The 22,163-nt window shown below is 51.4% G+C and overlaps 1 protein-coding gene across 1 annotated transcript in view; it reads left to right on the top strand.

Moving 5' to 3' along the window:
• ecel1 (endothelin converting enzyme-like 1) overlaps positions 1-22,163 on the top strand; it is a 38,049-nt gene that overhangs the window by 5,575 nt on the left and 10,311 nt on the right. Inside the window, exons 5-6 of the mRNA XM_031791062.1 lie at positions 1,484-1,608; positions 13,347-13,569. Of these exons, the coding sequence (XP_031646922.1) occupies positions 1,484-1,608; positions 13,347-13,569 (348 nt within the window). The remainder of the gene's footprint in view (positions 1-1,483; positions 1,609-13,346; positions 13,570-22,163) is intronic.

Genomic DNA, 22,163 nt, shown 5'->3' with positions numbered 1-22,163 from the left:
ATAAAACGAGAGAAAGAAACATGAGAAAAAGAAAGAAAGAAAGAATGAATGAAAGAAATGCGAAAGATTACTAAAAAGGTGCAAATGGAGAGTGAGAGAGATTATTTTCCTGCTGTAGCAAACTGGTTTAAATTAAGATCCTACATCAGAACACATTCAGACAGACATGTCAATTACGTTCATACTGATTTATCCCTCTTTCACTCTCTCTTTTCTGCTATCCCACTATTGCCTGTTAATAATAGTGGGAGATTATGAGACACTTTGGCATTACAGGGATGCTGTATGGTCAGTAGTTAAAGAGGAACTTTGTGTTGTGGATGGCCTAAGTTATGAGCAGGGTTTCTTTTATGGCTTTACCTTCTTGTTATCCTCTATATATCTTTGATAATGTGGAGGCAGCATTTGCACTCCTTACTGGTACAATAAAGGTTTGTTGGAATCCCCCTTTCATCAGAGCAGGGTGACAACGATCCTGTTTTCTTATCTTGTGGAAATTCCCACCAGGGACTCAAAGTCAATATTAAATTGACCATCTCCATCTCTTCATTCAAAGACTCAATCATGGGCACTCTTACTGACAGTTGTTGCTGCTTTGCGTGATGTATTGTTGTCTCTAACTTCTTGCCCTTTGTGTTGTTGTCTGTGCCAAATAATGTTTGTACCATGTTTTGTGCTGTCATGTGTTGCTACTGTACCATGTTGTTGTCATGTTGTGTTGCTACCATGGTGCATTTTCACGTGTTGCTGCCATGCTATGTTGTTGTCTTCGGTCTCTCTTTATGTAGTGTTGTGGTGTTTCTCTTGTTGTGATGTGTGTTTTGTTCTATATTAAAAAATGTAATCCCAGCCCCCATCCCCACAGAAGGCCTTTTGCCTTTTGCCTTTTGGTAGGCTGGCGTTGTAAATAAGAATTTATTCCTAACTGACTTGCCTAGTTAAATAAAGGTTAAATAAAACATTCAATCCAATTATTTTTTATCAGCAAGCTGGAGAGGTTCCAACAAACTTAATGAAACCAAGTAGTACAAATCAGTCAGGAGATCCGCCGGGGCAGTCCTGTTAGTTCTCTTATACTGCTTACACAGACAAATTATATTTGCATGATTTACATGATTCATAATTAATTCATCATTAACGTTTGGTTCCTTGCATGTAGCCAACCAATACCTCACAAGGCTTCTTATTTCCAAGCTGAGACCTTGAAACTGAGACACCCTTTTTGGTCCTCAAAGCAATGTTCTGGGCTTACTGCCAAATTGCTTATACTGATAGTGAGGAATCCTCGCAGACACAATCAATCGGTCACTTGCATGAACACAATTGAATTGGTTATTAGAAAAGCACAAACAAAATTCTCTCTCACACTTGTTAAAACCTAAAACCTCTACTCTCCTATCCCTCCACTCCTCTCCCCCTTCCTATGCTCTCCTCTTCCTGCCCTCTCCTCTCCCCCTTCCTCTCCTCTCCTTGCCCTCTTCAGCTGCATTGGAAACGTTTGTTGGACAGAATTTTCCATGATAACTTCTCCGAGGATGAAGAGATCGTGGTGTTGGCTACTGACTACATGGAGAAAGTCTCCGAGATCATCAAGACCACCTCCAAAAGGTGAGAAAGGGAGGGTGGGAGGAGAAGGAGAGGGAGGGGGAGGGGGAAGAGAAGGGTGGATGAGAGGAGGGAGGAGGGTGGATGAGAGGAGACAGGAGGGTGGATGAGAGGAGACAGGAGGGTGGATGAGAGGAGGGAGGAGGAGGGTGGATGAGGAGGGAGGATGAGAGGAGGGTGGATGAGAGGAGACAGGAGGGTGGATGAGAGGAGGGAGGAGGGTGGATGAGAGGAGGGAGGAGGGTGAATGGGAGGAGGGTGGATGAGAGGGAGGAGGGTGGATGAGAGGAGGGTGGATGAGAGGAGGGTGGATGAGAGGAGGGAGGAGGGTGAATGAGAGGAGGGAGGAGGAGGGTGAATGAGAGGAGGGAGGAGGAGGGTGAATGAGAGGAGGGAGGAGGAGGGTGAATGAGAGGAGGGAGGAGGAGGGTGAATGAGAGGAGGGAGGAGGAGGGTGAATGAGAGGAGGGAGGAGAAGGGTGAATGAGAGGAGGGTGAATGAGAGGAGGAGGAGAAGGGTGAATGAGAGATGGAGGAGAAGGGTGAATGAGAGGAGGGAGGAGGGTGAATGATTGGAGGGAGGAGGGTGAATGATGATTGGAGGGAGGAGGGTGAATGATTGGAGGGAGGAGGGTGAATGAGAGGAGGAGGAGGGTGGATGAGAGGAGGAGGAGGGTGGATGGGAGGAGGAGGAGGGTGGATGGGAGGAGGAGGAGAAGGGTGAATGAGAGGAGGAGGAGGAGGGTGAATGAGAGGAGGAGGAGGAGGGTGAATGAGAGGAGGAGGAGGAGGGTGAATGAGAGGAGGAGGAGGAGGGTGAATGAGAGGAGGAGGAGGAGGGTGAATGAGAGGAGGAGGAGGAGGGTGAATGAGAGGAGGAGGAGGAGGGTGAATGAGAGGAGGAGGGTGAATGAGAGGAGGAGGAGGAGGGTGAATGAGAGGAGGAGGAGAAGGGTGAATGAGAGGAGGAGAAGGGTGAATGAGAGGAGGAGGGGAAGGGTGAATGAGAGGAGGAGGGGAAGGGTGAATGAGAGGAGGAGGGAGGAGGGTGAATGAGAGGAGGGAGGAGGGTGAATGAGAGGAGGGAGGAGGGTGAATGAGAGGAGGGTGAATGGGAGGAGGGTGAATGGGAGGAGGGTGAATGAGGGGAGGGAGGAGGGTGAATGAGGGGAGGGAGGAGGGTGAATGAGAGGAGGGAGGAGGGTGAATGAGAGGAGGGAGGGTGAATGAGAGGAGGAAGGAGGGTGAATGAGAGGAGGAAGGAGGGTGAATGAGAGGAGGGTGAATGAGAGACAGAGGAATAATGTAAAGGTTAGAGAGTTTAATGAAAAATCCAGATGCTTGAGTTTAGTATGTGTAAGCATTTTGTAAGAGTTGCTAAATTCAGTTGTGAGACCTTTACTAGGGCTGTTTCTATACATTGTGTCATATTGAAGTGTCATAGTGTGTATACATTTGTTGTTGAGTGTATCACTGGTGGGTGAACTCTACTGTGGATGATTAGTATCGATCTGGACCCCCTACCTCGACACACACATAGTGTTGTGCTCTCAAAGACAGCTGTTGACAAACTCCAGAGGTGGCTGTGGAGGCTAGTGGGAGTCAGGGTGCCTGTTTCTGACAGCTCTCCAATACTGACTGGTGTTATACTCTACAGTATACTCTGACTGGCTCTCAGTTCATATAATTACAATTCATTTCAATTGATGTCTGTCTGTTTAGCTTTTTTCTCTTCTTTTTCAATACTACAACTCCCTCCCTCCCTCCCTCCCTCATCCTTCATACCCCTTCCCTCTCTCTCTCCAGCTCACCCTCCAGCTCTCCCGCTCTTATCTCCTTTTCTCCTTCTTTCTGATATATCAGTTCTTGAGTGAGATGTTCTTTGAAATGAGAAAAGAGACACACAATGGGGTGAGTGCTCTCATAAAATGGCATGTTATCTAATATCAGATAATGTAATAATAATCTTATCATAATGCTCTTTGCTATAATCACCCTTATTATCATCGCCATGGTGACAACCAGCATTACAGCCAATCCCCTGGAGGCTCCGGAGATTTTCTGTGTCTTTTCTTTTGTTGTTTTTCCCTACTTTTCTCTACTTCTCTTTCTTTCACCATCTCTCTCTCCCTCCTGGTGATTTCAGTAATAAACACCTCTTTTCATGTTCCCTCCTCTCTCTGTTTCCTCCTTCTCCCGTGTCCCTCTTTTTACTGTCTGTTCTTTTTCAATCTGTCCTCTCTCTCTTTTTCCAGTCTTGCTCGTCCACTCTGTTTTTCCCTCCGTTGCTGCATCTCTCTTCCCTTGTCATCTTTCCTACGGTCTCTCTTGCTGCTTCTCTCTCATCGCTATCTCATTTATCTTTCATACCTCTCTCTATCATCCTGTGGCTGTTCTCAGTTCTCTCTCTCCCTTTACTCTGTTCTCTTTTTCCCTACCTCTCTCTCTCTCCCCTGTTCTCTCTGTTTCTCTGTCTCTCTGAATTACTCCTGCTGAGTCCATTATCTGTGTTTAATCAAAGGTTAGGGTCGCTGTTTCCTCTCTCCCTCCCTCACACACACACACAACACACACACACACACCACTGGGTGTGGCAGACTCTGTTCCTACCGCCACCCACTGTGCACCACTTGTTCATTTGCATAACTGACGTGAAATGCCCCTGTGCTTCTCAGTATGGGATTCCCCCCCCCCCCCCAACCCCCACAACACACACACACACACACACACACAACCGAACATTCACACCTACATGAGAGCAATCCCATCGATATAAACACACACACACACACCTATTTGGGACACAAACAGTCCCATTTGGGCCCAACAGGGGGTGAGGCCGTGACAGAGGGGTTTGACAAAGGCCAACCATATGTCTGCCTGCTTTATGGAGCAGCAGAGCTGAGGCCCTGGGAGGTCAATAATGCAGCCCAGAAACAGGCCTTCATCTGGACTCTAAACACGCTGGGGTGGGGCCTCCCCATGGGTTACTGCCACTAACACACCACCACAAACTGCCTGGAGAGAGTGGGCGGGCAGACACACACATGTATAAAGTCAGAACATCTGCTGTCTCAGCCACTGCCTGTCACCAAGGGAGTACCCCAAGGCTCAATCCTAGGCCCCATGCTCTTCTCAATTTACATCAACAACATAGCTCAGGCAGTAGGAAGCTCTCACATCCATTTATATGCAGATCATACAGTTTTATACTCAGCTGGCCACTCCCTGGATTTTGTGTTAAACGCTCTACAACAAAGCTTTCTTAGTGTCCAACAAGCTTTCTCTACCTCTGAGGGTTTAGAGCTTGAGGTAGTTACCTTATACAAGTACTTGGGAGTATGGCTAGACGGTACACTGTCCTTCTCTCAGAACATATCAAAGCTGCAGGCTAAAGTTAAATCTAGACTTGGTTTCCTCTATCGTAATCACTCCTCTTTCACCCCAGCTGCCAAACTAACCCTGATTCAGATGACCATCCTACCCATGCTAGATTATGGAGACGTAATTTATAGATTGGCAGGTAAGGGTGCTCTCGGGCGGCTAGATGTTCTTTACCATTCGGCCATCAGATTTGCCACCAATGCTCTTTATAGGACACATCACTGCACTCTATGCTCCTCTGTAAACTGGTCATCTCTGTATACCTGTTGCAAGACCCCCTAGTTAATGCTCATTTAAAAAACCCTCTTAGGCCTCACTCCCCCCTATCTGAGATATTTACTGCAGCCCTCATCCTCCACATACAACACCCGGCCAGTCACATTCTGTTATAGATCCACAAAGCACACACATCCCTGGGTGAAGAGATGACTCCGGGATGCTGGCCTTCTAGGCAGAGTTACAAAGAAAAAGCCATATCTCAGACTGGCCAATAAAAATAAAAGATGGGCAAAAAGAATGCAGACACTGGACAGAGGACCTCTGCCTAGAAGGCCAGCATCCCGGAGTCGCCTCTTCACTGTTGACGTTGAGACTGGTGTTTTGCGGGTACTATTTAATGAAGCTGCCAGTTGAGGACTTGTGAGGCGTCTGTTTCTCAAACTAGGCACTCTAATGTATTTGTCCTCTTGCTCAGTTGTGCACCGGGGCCTCACACTCATCTTTATATTCTGGTTAGAGCCAGTTTGCGCTGTTCTGTGAAGGGAGTAGTACACAGCGTTGTACGATATCTTCCATTTCTTGGCAATTTCTCGCATGGAATAGCCTTAATTTCTCAGAACAAGAATAGACTGATGAGTTTCAGAAGAAAGTTTTTTGTTTCTGGCCATTTTGAGCCTGTAATCGAACCCACAAATGCTAATCTCCAGATACTCAACTAGTCTAAAGAAGGCCAGTTTTCAGCTGTGCTAACATAATTGCAAAATGGTTTTGTAATGATCAATTAGCCTTTTGAAATGATAAACTTGGATTAGCTAACACAACGTGCCATTGGAACACAGGAGTGATGGTTTCTGATAATGGGCCTCTGTACGCCTATGTAGATATTCCATTAAAAATCAGCCGCTTCCAGCTACCATAGTCATTCACAACATTAACAATGTCTACAATGTCAGATTTCCAAGATGGCGTAGCAGTGCAGACGTGTTTTGTTCGTCCTCTCGTGTACTTTTGTATTTTTCGTCTTTTTTGTGTACATTTCCATTTATTTTCAATCTCGTCTCCATTTGAGTTCAATTATACTTTCAGGTAACCTGCCTCACCCAATGTGATACGGAACCGCTATTATTTTACATTTTTAGACCTTATAGCAAGAACCACCTAGCCATCAGAAGCTAATTAGCTACAAGCTATTTAGTCATTGTTAGCCACTGCTAGCGGCCTTTACCTTCTGCACAGATACCAGCCCCTTTTTTTTGCCTGGACAATGCTCGCCAGCCTACCAGTAACAGACTGTCTCTCCACTACAACACCGGATTCCTGCCGTAATCCCTGGACCATTACTCCTGATCTTCACAGCTAGGATAGCACCCACCGAGTTACCCAGTACCGAAGCTATCCATTAGGCCCACCTCCTGACCTACTCAGTTGTTCACCCGGACTCCACCCAAACACTGCTAGAACACACTACTCCACCGGATCCCCGCTGCTACCGAGTGGCTATAGTGGCCAATGCCCCTGCCCCGAAACTAGCACCAGTTAGCCGTGAGCCAGGCGCATCTCCCGGCTAGAAAACTAAATTACTACAACTACAATACCTCTTTTGCCATCTGGCTTGGATCCTTAGTCGACATGGCGCACCGCCACACCACAACGACTGGTCTGCCGACGAATACTCCATCCGCTGTGGCTTCAACCGGCCTCCGTCGGACGTCGGAGCAGACGCTTCTACTAGCCCCGGGCTACTAACTTTAAACGCTGTGTCTCCCGCGTGCTAGCGTAGTAACAACTAGTAACAACTAGTAACAACTAGTAACAACTAGTAACAACTAGTAACAACTACCCCGCGGCTTCCCTGTTCCATCTATTGCTGTTCACTGGACCCTACATTAATCACGGTACTCCATTCTGTTTATTTTTTTGTCAGCCACGAACTCAGGCCCTGTGTGTAGTTAACCGACCCTCTCTGCCCATTCATCGCTATTTTACCTGTTGTTGTTTAAGCTGATTAGCTGTTGTCTCACCCGTTGTTTTCTTAGCTATCTCTCCAAATCAACACCTGTGATTACTTTATGCCTCGCTATAGGTCTCTCTCATATGTCAATATGCCTTGTATACTGTAGTTTAGGTTAGTTTACAATGGAGCCCCTAGTTCCACTCATTATACCTCTGATACCTCCTTTGTCCCACCTCCCACACATGCGGTGACCTCACCCATTACAACCAGCTTATCCAGAGATACAACCTCTCTTATCATCACTCAGTGCCTGGGCTTACCTCCGCTGTACCCGCACCCCACCATACCCGTCTGCACATTATGTCCTGAATCTATTCTACCACATTATGCCCTGAATCTATTGTCCCCAACGCTCTAGGCGGCCAGTTTTGATAGCCTTTAGCCGTACCCTCATCCTACTCCTCCTCTGTTCCTCGGGTGATGTGGAGTTACACCGAGGCCCTGCGTGTCCCCAGGCACCCTCATTTGTTGACTTCTGTGATCGAAAAAGCCTTGGTTTCACGCATGTCAACATCAGAAGCCTCCTCCCTAAGTTTGTTTTACTTACTGCTTTAGCACACTCCACCAACCCTGATGTCCTTGCCATGTCTGAATCATGGCTTAGGAAGGCCTCCAACAATTCTGAGATTTCCATACCCAACTACAACATTTTCCATCAAGATAGAACTTCCAAAGGGGGAGTTGCAATCTACTGCAGAGAGAGCCTGCAAGGTTCTGTCATATGTTCCAGGTCTATACCCAAACAGTTTGAACCTCTCCAGAAATAAGTCTCTCACTGTTGCCACCTGCTATCGACACCCCCTCCGCTCCCAGCTGTGCCCTGGACACCATTTGTGAATTGATCGCCCCCCATCTAGCTTCAGAGTTCGTTCTGTTAGGTGACCTAAACTGGGATATGCTTAACACCCCGGCAGTCCTACAATATAAGCTAGATGCCCTCAATCTCACACAAATCATCAAGGAACCCACCAGGTACAACCCTAAATCCGTAAACATAGGCTCCCTCAGACATTATCCTGACCAACTTGCCCTCCAAATAAACCTCTGCTGTTTTCAATCAGTATCTCAGCAATCACTGCCTCATTGGCTGTCTCCGCTATGGGTCCGCAGTCAAACGACCACCCCTCATCACTGTCAAACGCTCCCTAAACACTTCTGCGACCAGGCCTTTCTAATCGACCTGGCCCGGGTATTCTGAAAGGATATTGACCTCATTCCGTCAGTCGAGGATGCCTGGTCATTCTTTAAAAGTAATTTCCTCACCATCTTACATAAGCATGCCCCGTTCAGAAAATGCAGAACTAAGAACAGATATAGCCCTTGGTTCACTCCAGACCTGACTGCCCTAGACCAGCACAAAAAACATCCTGTGGCGGACTGCAATAGCATCGAATAGTCCCCGTGATGTGCAACTGTTCATGGAAGTCAGGAACCAATACACGCAGTCAGTCAGGAAAGCAAAGGCTAGCTTTTCCAAGCAGAAATGCGCATCCTTTAGCTCTAACTCCAAAACGTTTTGGGACACTGTAAAGTCCATGGAGAACAAGAGCACCTCCTCCCAGCTGCCCACTGTACTGAGGCTAGGTAACACGGTCACCACTGATAAATCCATGATAATCAAATTTCTCAACAGCAGGCCATGCCTTCCTCCTGGCTACTCCTACCCCGGCCAACAGCTCCCCCCCCCCCACGCAGCTACCCGCCCAAGCCTCCCCAGCTTTTCCTTCACCCAAATCCAGACAGCAGATGTTCTGAAATAGCTGCAAAACCTGGACCCGTACAAATCAGCTGGGCTAGACAATCTGGACACTCTTTCTAAAACTATCTGCCGCCATTGTTGCAACCCCTATTACCAGCCTATCCAACCTCTCTTTCGTATCGTCCGAGATCCCTAAAGATTGGAAAGCTGCCGCGGTCATCCTCCTCTTCAAAGGGGGTGACACCCTCGACCCAAACTGTTACAGACCTATGTCCATCCTGCCCTGCCTATCTAAAGTCTTCGAAAGCCAAGTCAACAAACAGGTCACTGACCATTTCAAATCCCACCATACCTTCTCCTCTGTGCAATCCGGTTTCCGAGCCAGTCACGGGTGCACCTCAGCCACGCTCAAGATACTAAAGGATATCATAACCGCCATCGATAAAAGACAGTACTGTGCAGCCGTCTTCATCGACCTGGCTAAGGCTTTCGACTGTCAATCACCGTATTCTTATCGGCAGACTCTATAGCCTTGGTTTTTCCAATGACTGCCTCGCCTGGTTCACCAATTACTTTGCAGACGGAGTTCAGTGTGTCAAATCGGAGGGCCTGTTGTCTGGACCACTGGCAGTCTCTATGGGGGTACCACAGGGTTCAATTCTCAGGCTGACTCTTTTCTCTGTATATATCAATGATGTCGCTCTTGCTGCGGGCGACTCCCTGATCCACCTCTATGCAGACGACACCATTCTGTATACTTCTGGCCCTTCCTTGGACATTGTGCTAACTAACCTCCAAACGAGCTTCAATGCGATGCAACACTCCTTCCGTGGCCTCCAACTGCTCTTAAATGCTGGTAAAACCAAATGCATGCTTTTCAACCGTTCGCTGCCCGCACCCGCCCGCCCGACTAGCATCACTACCCTGGACGGTTCTGACCTAGAATATGTGGACAACTATAAGTTCCTAGGTGTCTGGCTAGACTGTAAACATCTCCAATCCAAAATCAAATCAAGAATCGGCTTTCTATTTCGCAACAAAGCCTCCTTCACTCATGCCGCCAAACTTACCCTAGTAAAACTGACTATCCTACCGATCCTCGACTTCGGCGATGTCATCTACAAAATAGCTTCCAATACTCTACTCAGCAAACTGGATGCAGTCTATCACAGTGCCATCCGTTTTGTTACCAAATCCCCTTAAAACACCCACCGCTGCGACCTGTATGCCAGTGACTGGAACGAATTGCAAAAATCACTGAAGTTGTAGACTTTTATTTCCCTCACCAACTTTAAACATCAACTATCTGAGTAGCTAACCGATCACTGCAGCTGTACATAGTCCATCTGTAAATAGCCCACCCAATATACCTACCTCATCCCCATACTGTTTTTATTTTATTTACTTTTCTGCTCTTTTGCACACCATCATCTGCTCATTTATCACTCCAGTGTTAATCTGCTAAATTGTAATTATTCACTCCTATGGCCTATTTATTGCCTACCTCCTCATGCCTTTTACATACACTGTATATAGACTTTATTTTTTCTACTGTGTCATTGGCTTGTTTATTGTTTACTCCATGTGTAACTCTGTTGTTGTCTGTGTCACACTGCTTTGCTTTATCTTGGCCAAGTCGCAGTTGCAAATGAGAACTTGTTCTCAACTAGCCTACCTGGTTAAATAAAGGTGTTCTCAACTAGCCTACCTGGTTAAATAAAGGTGTTCTCAACTCAGGGCACTCACTGAGTTTCTGTACCTGCTGAGAGGCAAAAGGGTGTCAGCCAGTCTGTTCTTGCAGTGGGCACTCACTGAGCTTCTCTACCTGCTGAGAGGCAAAAGGGTGTCAGTCAGTCTGTTCTCGCAGTGGGCACTCACTGAGCTTCTCTACCTGCTGAGAGGCAAAAGGGTGTCAGTCAGTCTGTTCTCGCAGTGGGCACTCACTGAGCTTCTCTACCTGCTGAGAGGCAAAAGGGTGTCAGTCAGTCTGTTCTCGCAGTGGGCACTCACTGAGCTTCTCTACCTGCTGAGAGGCAAAATGGTGTCAGACAGAGAAAGAAACAAAAACACACATCTACTGTGTTCCAGAACAGTACGTGTGCCCCTCGTGTTCCCCTCCTGTGTCCCCCTCCTGTCATTCAGACAGTCCAGATTTATGTGGAGCTCTGGCCCCTGTGTGTCGTAGTCAGAGGGAGAAGAAAAAGTACACACACTTTTTACAAGACCTTTGTGTGGGTCTCATCTTTCTGTCACCCTCAATTAATTTCTCTAATTGTTTGCAAACCCTGTGCCGTCCCATCTCTTTCCCCACTTCATCCCGACCCTCTCCCCCCACCCACCCTCCCTCCTTCTCCCCCCCCACCCACCCTCCCTCCCTCCTTCTCCCCCACCCACCCTCCCTCCCATCCTACTTCTCCCCCCAACCACCCTCCCTCCTTCTCCCTCCTTCTCCCCCCAACCACCCTCCCTCCTTCTCCCCCCTCCCACCCACCCTCCTTCTCCTCCCTCCCACCCACCCTCCTTCTCCTCCACCCTCATTCTCCCCATCCTACTTCTCCCCCACCCACCCTCACTCCCTCTTTCTCCCCCACCCTCCCCTGGCAGTGTGTGTAAGGCCCATGTTGCTGGGTTCTATTGACAAGACCCAGACAACTGCATCCAATCCCATTAACCAGATGAGCTGGTGTCCAATGAGGCTGAAACAGTAATGACAACACCAGTGTCTCTTTACAAACTCTCCTCCTCTCCCTCTTATTCCCACCTTCCTCTCTGCTCATCCATCTGTCACTATCACTCATGCTCGTCTCAAGGGGAAGAGTGTGTGTGTGTGTGTGTGTGTGTGTGTGTGTGTGTTTAGACTGTGGGTAGGAGCTGTAGGACCATTATTACAGAGGGTAATATCTGCAAGTATTCTGGAAGGGACAATGTATTTTATCTTAACAATGAGCATTACAATCCAGTCTTCTAGTGTTTTTTTATTCCCATCCCATGATGATTCAGGGCTATTGTTTTATCATTAGAATACATTTAACTAAAGCCTTTTCATTTCTGTCTAATCTCCCAGGTCTCCTAAAGCTACCTACCACAGCACACAACTCCATATGGGATTAGATTTTCACACACATCTACAACAAATGAATAAAACAGGTGTTTTATTCAACAGAGTAAACAAACTCAAACACAAAACCAAGCGAAGCTGCAACAACTACAACACATTGATCTGTACTGATTATTAGAGGTATAAAAGAACAGACATGGTCTCAGTCTTCCTCTTCCTCCTTTCTCTCTTTCCCTTGCACTCCCCCTCTTCTCAATTAATTTCACTTCAGAAGCGCTTTGTTGGCGAGACACTTGGACTGCTTTGATTTAATATGCAGTGCACGCATCAAAAATAAAAACCGAAAACAACGTGGAACGGAGTCTCGCAGTTGGAGACAGGGCCACTTGTCCTGAGGGCAGAATGGATATGTTCACTCTGTGGGACCCCTCAACTCATTAAGCACAACTTTACATTACTGTGAAGGGAAAATAATGTTTGAATACATGAATGAAATATATTTTTTACTTCTACTTGTCTGAGTCACTCTTGGACCCTTCCTTTATGCCCCCCTTTCTATCCATCACTCCTCTCTCCCCCCCCCCGCCCATACTCTGTCTCTCTCCTCTAACCTGCTTGTATCTCCTTTCTCTTCATTTTCTATCCATCACTCCTCTCTTCCCCCGCCGTCCATACTGTCTCTCTCCTCTAACCTGCTTGTATCTCCTTTCTCTTCATTTTCTATCCATCACTCCTCTCTTCCCCCCCCCCCGTCCATACTCTGTCTCTCTCCTCTAACCTGCTTGTATCTCCTTTCTCTTCATTTTCTATCCATCACTCCTCTCTCCCCCCCCATCCATACTCTGTCTCTCTCCTCTAACCTGCTTGTATCTCCTTTCTCTTCATTTTCTATCCATCACTCCTCTCTTCCCCCCCCCCCCCGTCCATACTGTCTCTCTCCTCTAACCTGCTTGTATCACTCCTCTCTTCCCCCCCCCTGTCCATACTCTGTCTCTCTCCTCTAACCTGCTTGTATCTCCTTTCTCTTCATATTCTATCCATCACTCCTCTCTTCCCCCCCCCCCCCGTCCATACTCTGTCTCTCTCCTCTAACCTGCTTGTATCTCCTTTCTCTTCATTTTCTATCCATCACTCCTCTCTTCCCCCCCCCCCCCCGTCCATACTCTGTCTCTCTCCTCTAACCTGCTTGTATCTCCTTTGCTGTACTCCCCCTCTCTCTTTGCCCACCTTTTCTGTCTTTACCCTTCTCCTATATTTTTTGCATTCATCTTTTTCCGGAAGTTTCCACATTGAATCCTTAATTATACAATAAAGCCTTGTTAAAAACTAATAAAGTCATCGTTCCCTCTCTCAATCTCTCTTGCCAGGGTTCTCCATAACTACATGCTGTGGCGGATTGTAGCAGCTCTCAGTGAACACCTGTCCACAGCGTTCCGGAGCACCATCCATGAGTTTTCCCGGGAGATTGACGGTACGGAGCGTCAACTGGAGCTGGGGAGGCTGTGTTTCACCCAGGCCAACAAACACTTCGGCATGGCCCTGGGAGCACTCTTCGTCCAGCAGCACTTCTCCTCTCACAGCAGGGCCAAGGTGGGGCAGCTTCTATCTCTGTCTCTCACTCTCTCCTCACAGCAGGGCCAAGGTGGGGCAGCTTCTATCTCTGTCTCTCTCCTCACAGCAAGGCCAAGGTGGGGCAGCTTCTATTTCTGTCTCTCACTCTCTCCTCACAGCAGGGCCAAGGTGGGGCAGCTTCTATCTCTGTCTCTCTCCTCACAGCAGGGCCAAGGTGGGGCAGCTTCTATTTCTGTCTCTCACTCTCTCCTCACAGCAGGGCCAAGGTGGGGCAGCTTCTATCTCTGTCTCTCTCCTCACAGCAGGGCCAAGGTGGGGCAGCTTCTATTTCTGTCTCTCTCCTCACAGCAGGGCAGCTTCTATTTCTGTCTCTCACTCTCTCCTCACAGCAGGGCCAAGGTGGGGCAGCTTCTATTTCTGTCTCTCACTCTCTCCTCACAGCAGGGCCAAGGTGGGGCAGCTTCTATTTCTGTCTCTCTCCTCACAGCAGGGCCAAGGTGGGGCAGCTTCTATTTCTGCCTCTCACTCTCTCCTCACAGCAGGGCCAAGGTGGGGCAGCTTCTATTTCTGTCTCTCTCCTCACAGCAGGGCCAAGGTGGGGCAGCTTCTATCTCTGTCTCTCTCCTCACATCAGGGCCAAGGTGGGGCAGCTTCTATCTCTGTCTCTCTCCTCACAGCAGGGCCAAGGTGGGGCAGCTTCTATCTCTGTCTCTCTCCTCACAGCAGGGCCAAGGTGGGGCAGCTTCTATTTCTGTCTCTCACTCTCTCCTCACAGCAGGGCCAAGGTGGGGCAGCTTCTATCTCTATCTCTGTCTCTCTCCTCACAGCAGGGCCAAGGTGGGGCAGCTTCTATTTCTGTCTCTCTCCTCACAGCAAGGCCAAGGTGGGGCAGCTTCTATCTCTGTCTCTCTCCTCACAGCAGGGCCAAGGTGGGGCAGCTTCTATCTCTGTCTCTCTCCTCACAGCAGGGCCAAGGTGGGGCAGCTTCTATCTCTGTCTCTCTCCTCACAGCAGGGCCAAGGTGGGGCAGCTTCTATCTCTGTCTCTCTCCTCACATCAGGGCCAAGGTGGGGCAGCTTCTATCTCTGTCTCTCTCCTCTCAGCAGGACCATGGTGGGGCAGCTTCTATCTCTGTCTCTCTCCTCACATCAGGGCCAAGGTGGGGCAGCTTCTATCTCTGTCTCTCTCCTCACAGCAGGGCCAAGGTGGGGCAGCTTCTATCTCTGTCTCTCTCCTCACAGCAGGGCCAAGGTGGGGCAGCTTCTATCTCTGTCTCTCTCCTCACAGCAGGGCCAAGGTGGGGCAGCTTCTATTTCTGTCTCTCTCCTCACAGCAAGGCCAAGGTGGGGCAGCTTCTATCTCTGTCTCTCTCCTCACAGCAGGGCCAAGGTGGGGCAGCTTCTATCTCTGTCTCTCTCCTCACAGCAGGGCCAAGGTGGGGCAGCTTCTATCTCTGTCTCTCTCCTCACAGCAGGGCCAAGGTGGGGCAGCTTCTATCTCTGTCTCTCTCCTCACAGCAGGGCCAAGGTGGGGCAGCTTCTATCTCTGTCTCTCTCCTCACATCAGGGCCAAGGTGGGGCAGCTTCTATCTCTGTCTCTCTCCTCACAGCAGGGCCAAGGTGGGGCAGCTTCTATCTCTGTCTCTCTCCTCACAGCAGGGCCAAGGTGGGGCAGCTTCTATCTCTGTCTCTCTCCTCACAGCAGGGCCAAGGTGGGGCAGCTTCTATCTCTGTCTCTCTCCTCACAGCAGGGCCAAGGTGGGGCAGCTTCTATTTCTGTCTCTCACTCTCTCCTCACAGCAGGGCCAAGGTGGGGCAGCTTCTATCTCTATCTCTGTCTCTCTCCTCACAGCAGGGCCAAGGTGGGGCAGCTTCTATTTCTGTCTCTCTCCTCACAGCAAGGCCAAGGTGGGGCAGCTTCTATCTCTGTCTCTCTCCTCACAGCAGGGCCAAGGTGGGGCAGCTTCTATCTCTGTCTCTCTCCTCACAGCAGGGCCAAGGTGGGGCAGCTTCTATCTCTGTCTCTCTCCTCACAGCAGGGCCAAGGTGGGGCAGCTTCTATCTCTGTCTCTCTCCTCACAGCAGGCCCAAGGTGGGGCAGCTTCTATCTCTGTCTCTCTCCTCACAGCAGGGCCAAGGTGGGGCAGCTTCTATTTCTGTCTCTCACTCTCTCCTCACAGCAGGGCCAAGGTGGGGCAGCTTCTATCTCTATCTCTGTCTCTCTCCTCACAGCAGGGCCAAGGTGGGGCAGCTTCTATCTCTGTCTCTCTCCTCACATCAGGGCCAAGGTGGGGCAGCTTCTATCTCTGTCTCTCTCCTCACAGCAGGGCCAAGGTGGGGCAGCTTCTATTTCTGTCTCTCTCCTCACAGCAGGGCCAAGGTGGGGCAGCTTCTATTTCTGTCTCTCTCCTCACAGCAGGGCCAAGGTGGGGCAGCTTCTATTTCTGTCTCTCTCCTCTCAGCAGGGCCATGGTGGGGCAGCTTCTATCTCTGTCTCTCTCCTCACATCAGGGCCAAGGTGGGGCAGCTTCTATCTCTGTCTCTCTCCTCACAGCAGGGCCAAGGTGGGGCAGCTTCTATCTCTGTCTCTCTCCTCACAGCAGGGCCAAGGTGGGGCAGCTTCTATCTCTGTCTCTCTCCTCACAGCAGGGCCAAGGTGGGGCAGCTTCTATTTCTGTCTCTCTCCTCACAGAAAGGCCAAGGTGGGGCAGCTTCTATTTCTGTCTCTCTCCTCACAGCAGGGCCAAGGTGGGGCAGCTTCTATTTCTGTCTCTCTCCTCACAGCAGGGCCATGGTGGGGCAGCTTCTATCTCTGTCTCTCTCCTCACAGCAGGGCCAAGGTGGGGCAGCTTCTATTTCTGTCTCTCTCCTCACAGCAGGGCCAAGGTGGGGCAGCTTCTATTTCTGTCTCTCTCCTCTCAGCAGGGCCATGGTGGGGCAGCTTCTATCTCTGTCTCTCTCCTCACAGCAGGGCCAAGGTGGGGCAGCTTCTATTTCTGTCTCTCTCCTCACAGCAGGGCCATGGTGGGGCAGCTTCTATCTCTGTCTCTCTCCTCACAGCAGGGCCAAGGTGGGGCAGCTTCTATCTCTGTCTCTCTCCTCACAGCAGGGCCAAGGTGGGGCAGCTTCTATTTCTGTCTCTCTCCTCACAGCAGGGCCAAGGTGGGGCAGCTTCTATCTCTGTCTCTCTCCTCACAGCAGGGCCAAGGTGGGGCAGCTTCTATCTCTGTCTCTCTCCTCACAGCAGGGCCAAGGTGGGGCAGCTTCTATCTCTGTCTCTCTCCTCACAGCAGGGCCAAGGTGGGGCAGCTTCTATCTCTGTCTCTCTCCTCACAGCAGGGCCAAGGTGGGGCAGCTTCTATCTCTGTCTCTCTCCTCACAGCAGGGCCAAGGTGGGGCAGCTTCTATCTCTATCTCTCACTCTCTCCTCACAGCAGGGCCAAGGTGGGGCAGCTTCTGTCTCTGTCTCTCACTCTCTCCTCACAGCAGGGCCAAGGTGGGGCAGCTTCTATCTCCGTCTCTCCTCACAGCAGGGCCAAGGTGGGGCAGCTTCTATCTCTGTCTCTCACTCTCTCCTCACAGCAGGGCCAAGGTGGGGCAGCTTCTATCTCTGTCTCTCACTCTCTCCTCACAGCAGGGCCAAGGTGGGGCAGCTTCTATCTCTGTCTCTCTCCTCACAGCAGGGCCAAGGTGGGGCAGCTTCTATCTCTGTCTCTCTCCTCACAGCAGGGCCAAGGTGGGGCAGCTTCTATTTCTGTCTCTCTCCTCACAGCAAGGCCAAGGTGGGGCAGCTTCTATTTCTGTCTCTCTCCTCACAGCAAGGCCAAGGTGGGGCAGCTTCTATTTCTGTCTCTCTCCTCACAGCAGGGCCAAGGTGGGGCAGCTTCTATTTCTGTCTCTCTCCTCACAGCAGGGCCATGGTGGGGCAGCTTCTATCTCTGTCTCTCTCCTCACAGCAGGGCCAAGGTGGGGCAGCTTCTATTTCTGTCTCTCTCCTCACAGCAGGGCCAAGGTGGGGCAGCTTCTATCTCTGTCTCTCTCCTCACAGCAGGGCCAAGGTGGGGCAGCTTCTGTCTCTGTCTCTCACTCTCTCCTCACAGCAGGGCCAAGGTGGGGCAGCTTCTATCTCTGTCTTTCACTCTCTCCTCACAGCAGGGCCAAGGTGGGGCAGCTTCTATTTCTGTCTCTCTCCTCTCAGCAGGGCCATGGTGGGGCAGCCTCTATCTCTGTCTCTCTCCTCACATCAGGGCCAAGGTGGGGCAGCTTCTATCTCTGTCTCTCTCCTCACAGCAGGGCCAAGGTGGGGCAGCTTCTATTTCTGTCTCTCTCCTCACAGCAGGGCCAAGGTGGGGCAGCTTCTATTTCTGTCTCTCTCCTCACAGCAGGGCCAAGGTGGGGCAGCTTCTATTTCTGTCTCTCTCCTCTCAGCAGGGCCATGGTGGGGCAGCTTCTATCTCTGTCTCTCTCCTCACATCAGGGCCAAGGTGGGGCAGCTTCTATCTCTGTCTCTCTCCTCACAGCAGGGCCAAGGTGGGGCAGCTTCTATCTCTGTCTCTCTCCTCACAGCAGGGCCATGGTGGGGCAGCTTCTATCTCTGTCTCTCTCCTCACATCAGGGCCAAGGTGGGGCAGCTTCTATCTCTGTCTCTCTCCTCACAGCAGGGCCAAGGTGGGGCAGCTTCTATTTCTGTCTCTCTCCTCACAGCAGGGCCAAGGTGGGGCAGCTTCTATTTCTGTCTCTCTCCTCACAGCAGGGCCAAGGTGGGGCAGCTTCTATTTCTGTCTCTCTCCTCTCAGCAGGGCCATGGTGGGGCAGCTTCTATCTCTGTCTCTCTCCTCACATCAGGGCCAAGGTGGGGCAGCTTCTATCTCTGTCTCTCTCCTCACAGCAGGGCCAAGGTGGGGCAGCTTCTATCTCTGTCTCTCTCCTCACAGCAGGGCCAAGGTGGGGCAGCTTCTATCTCTGTCTCTCTCCTCACAGCAGGGCCAAGGTGGGGCAGCTTCTATCTCTGTCTCTCTCCTCACAGCAGGGCCAAGGTGGGGCAGCTTCTATTTCTGTCTCTCTCCTCACAGCAAGGCCAAGGTGGGGCAGCTTCTATTTCTGTCTCTCTCCTCACAGCAGGGCCAAGGTGGGGCAGCTTCTATTTCTGTCTCTCTCCTCACAGCAGGGCCATGGTGGGGCAGCTTCTATCTCTGTCTCTCTCCTCACAGCAGGGCCAAGGTGGGGCAGCTTCTATTTCTGTCTCTCTCCTCACAGCAGGGCCAAGGTGGGGCAGCTTCTGTCTCTGTCTCTCACTCTCTCCTCACAGCAGGGCCAAGGTGGGGCAGCTTCTATCTCTGTCTCTCACTCTCTCCTCACAGCAGGGCCAAGGTGGGGCAGCTTCTATCTCTGTCTCTCACTCTCTCCTCACAGCAGGGCCAAGGTGGGGCAGCTTCTATCTCTGTCTCTCACTCTCTCCTCACAGCAGGGCCAAGGTGGGGCAGCTTCTATCTCTGTCTCTCTCCTCACAGCAGGGCCAAGGTGGGGCAGCTTCTATCTCTGTCTCTCTCCTCACAGCAGGGCCAAGGTGGGGCAGCTTCTATCTCTGTCTCTCTCCTCACAGCAGGGCCAAGGTGGGGCAGCTTCTATCTCTGTCTCTCTCCTCACAGCAGGGCCAAGGTGGGGCAGCTTCTATCTCTGTCTCTCTCCTCACAGCAGGGCCAAGGTGGGGCAGCTTCTATCTCTGTCTCTCTCCTCACAGCAGGGCCAAGGTGGGGCAGCTTCTATCTCTGTCTCTCTCCTCACAGCAGGGCCAAGGTGGGGCAGCTTCTATCTCTGTCTCTCTCCTCACAGCAGGGCCAAGGTGGGGCAGCTTCTATCTCTGTCTCTCTCCTCACAGCAGGGCCAAGGTGGGGCAGCTTCTAGTTCTGTCTCTCACTCTCTCCTCACAGCAGGGCCAAGGTGGGGCAGCTTCTATCTCTGTCTCTCTCCTCACAGCAGGGCCAAGGTGGGGCAGCTTCTATTTCTGTCTCTCTCCTCACAGCAAGGCCAAGGTGGGGCAGCTTCTATTTCTGTCTCTCTCCTCACAGCAGGGCCAAGGTGGGGCAGCTTCTATTTCTGTCTCTCTCCTCACAGCAGGGCCATGGTGGGGCAGCTTCTATCTCTGTCTCTCTCCTCACAGCAGGGCCAAGGTGGGGCAGCTTCTATCTCTGTCTCTCTCCTCACAGCAGGGCCAAGGTGGGGCAGCTTCTATTTCTGTCTCTCTCCTCACAGCAGGGCCAAGGTGGGGCAGCTTCTATCTCTGTCTCTCTCCTCACAGCAGGGCCAAGGTGGGGCAGCTTCTATCTCTGTCTCTCTCCTCACAGCAGGGCCAAGGTGGGGCAGCTTCTATCTCTGTCTCTCTCCTCACAGCAGGGCCAAGGTGGGGCAGCTTCTATCTCTGTCTCTCACTCTCTCCTCACAGCAGGGCCAAGGTGGGGCACCTTTCTCTCTGTCTCTCACTCTCTCCTCACAGCAGGGCCAAGGTGGGGCAGCTTCTATCTCTGTCTCTCCTCACAGCAGGGCCAAGGTGGGGCAGCTTCTGTCTCTGTCTCTCACTCTCTCCTCACAGCAGGGCCAAGGTGGGGCAGCTTCTATCTCTGTCTCTCACTCTCTCCTCACAGCAGGGCCAAGGTGGGGCAGCTTCTATCTCTGTCTCTCTCCTCACAGCAGGGCCAAGGTGGGGCAGCTTCTATCTCTGTCTCTCTCCTCACAGCAGGGCCAAGGTGGGGCAGCTTCTATCTCTGTCTCTCACTCTCTCCTCACAGCAGGGCCAAGGTGGGGTACCTTTCTCTCTGCCTCTCACTCTCTCCTCACAGCAGGGCCAAGGTGGGGCAGCTTCTATCTCTGTCTCTCCTCACAGCAGGGCCAAGGTGGGGCAGCTTCTGTCTCTGTCTCTCACTCTCTCCTCACAGCAGGGCCAAGGTGGGGCAGCTTCTATCTCTGTCTCTCACTCTCTCCTCACAGCAGGGCCAAGGTGGGGCAGCTTCTATCTCTGTCTCTCTCCTCACAGCAGGGCCAAGGTGGGGCAGCTTCTAGTTCTGTCTCTCACTCTCTCCTCACAGCAGGGCCAAGGTGGGGCAGCTTCTATCTCTATCTCTGTCTCTCTCCTCACAGCAGGGCCAAGGTGGGGCAGCTTCTATCTCTATTTCTGTCTCTCTCCTCACAGCAGGGCCATGGTGGGGCAGCTTCTATCTCTGTCTCTCTCCTCACAGCAGGGCCAAGGTGGGGCAGCTTCTATTTCTGGCTCTCTCCTCACAGCAGGGCCAAGGTGGGGCAGCTTCTATTTCTGTCTCTCTCCTCTCAGCAGGGCCATGGTGGGGCAGCTTCTATCTCTGTCTCTCTCCTCACATCAGGGCCAAGGTGGGGCAGCTTCTATCTCTGTCTCTCTCCTCACAGCAGGGCCAAGGTGGGGCAGCTTCTATCTCTGTCTCTCTCCTCACAGCAGGGCCAAGGTGGGGCAGCTTCTATTTCTGTCTCTCTCCTCACAGCAAGGCCAAGGTGGGGCAGCTTCTATTTCTGTCTCTCTCCCCACAGCAGGGCCAAGGTGGGGCAGCTTCTATTTCTGTCTCTCTCCTCACAGCAGGGCCATGGTGGGGCAGCTTCTATCTCTGTCTCTCTCCTCACAGCAGGGCCAAGGTGGGGCAGCTTCTATCTCTGTCTCTCTCCTCACAGCAGGGCCAAGGTGGGGCAGCTTCTATTTCTGTCTCTCTCCTCACAGCAAGGCCAAGGTGGGGCAGCTTCTATTTCTGTCTCTCTCCCCACAGCAGGGCCAAGGTGGGGCAGCTTCTATTTCTGTCTCTCTCCTCACAGCAGGGCCATGGTGGGGCAGCTTCTATCTCTGTCTCTCTCCTCACAGCAGGGCCAAGGTGGGGCAGCTTCTATCTCTGTCTCTCTCCTCACAGCAGGGCCAAGGTGGGGCAGCTTCTATTTCTGTCTCTCTCCTCACAGCAGGGCCAAGGTGGGGCAGCTTCTATCTCTGTCTCTCTCCTCACAGCAGGGCCAAGGTGGGGCAGCTTCTATCTCTGTCTCTCTCCTCACAGCAGGGCCAAGGTGGGGCAGCTTCTATCTCTGTCTCTCTCCTCACAGCAGGGCCAAGGTGGGGCAGCTTCTATCTCTGTCTCTCTCCTCACAGCAGGGCCAAGGTGGGGCAGCTTCTATCTCTGTCTCTCTCCTCACAGCAGGGCCAAGGTGGGGCAGCTTCTATCTCTGTCTCTCTCCTCACAGCAGGGCCAAGGTGGGGCAGCTTCTATCTCTGTCTCTCACTCTCTCCTCACAGCAGGGCCAAGGTGGGGCAGCTTCTGTCTCTGTCTCTCACTCTCTCCTCACAGCAGGGCCAAGGTGGGGCAGCTTCTATCTCTGTCTCTCCTCACAGCAGGGCCAAGGTGGGGCAGCTTCTATCTCTGTCTCTCACTCTCTCCTCACAGCAGGGCCAAGGTGGGGCAGCTTCTATCTCTGTCTCTCACTCTCTCCTCACAGCAGGGCCAAGGTGGGGCAGCTTCTATCTCTGTCTCTCTCCTCACAGCAGGGCCAAGGTGGGGCAGCTTCTATCTCTGTCTCTCTCCTCACAGCAGGGCCAAGGTGGGGCAGCTTCTA

This window comes from Oncorhynchus kisutch, linkage group LG15, assembly GCF_002021735.2.
Source record: "Oncorhynchus kisutch isolate 150728-3 linkage group LG15, Okis_V2, whole genome shotgun sequence".
NCBI lineage: Eukaryota > Metazoa > Chordata > Actinopteri > Salmoniformes > Salmonidae > Oncorhynchus > Oncorhynchus kisutch.
The sequence above is the reverse complement of the archived record's forward strand: the minus strand, read 5'-3'. Positions and strand labels throughout refer to the sequence as shown.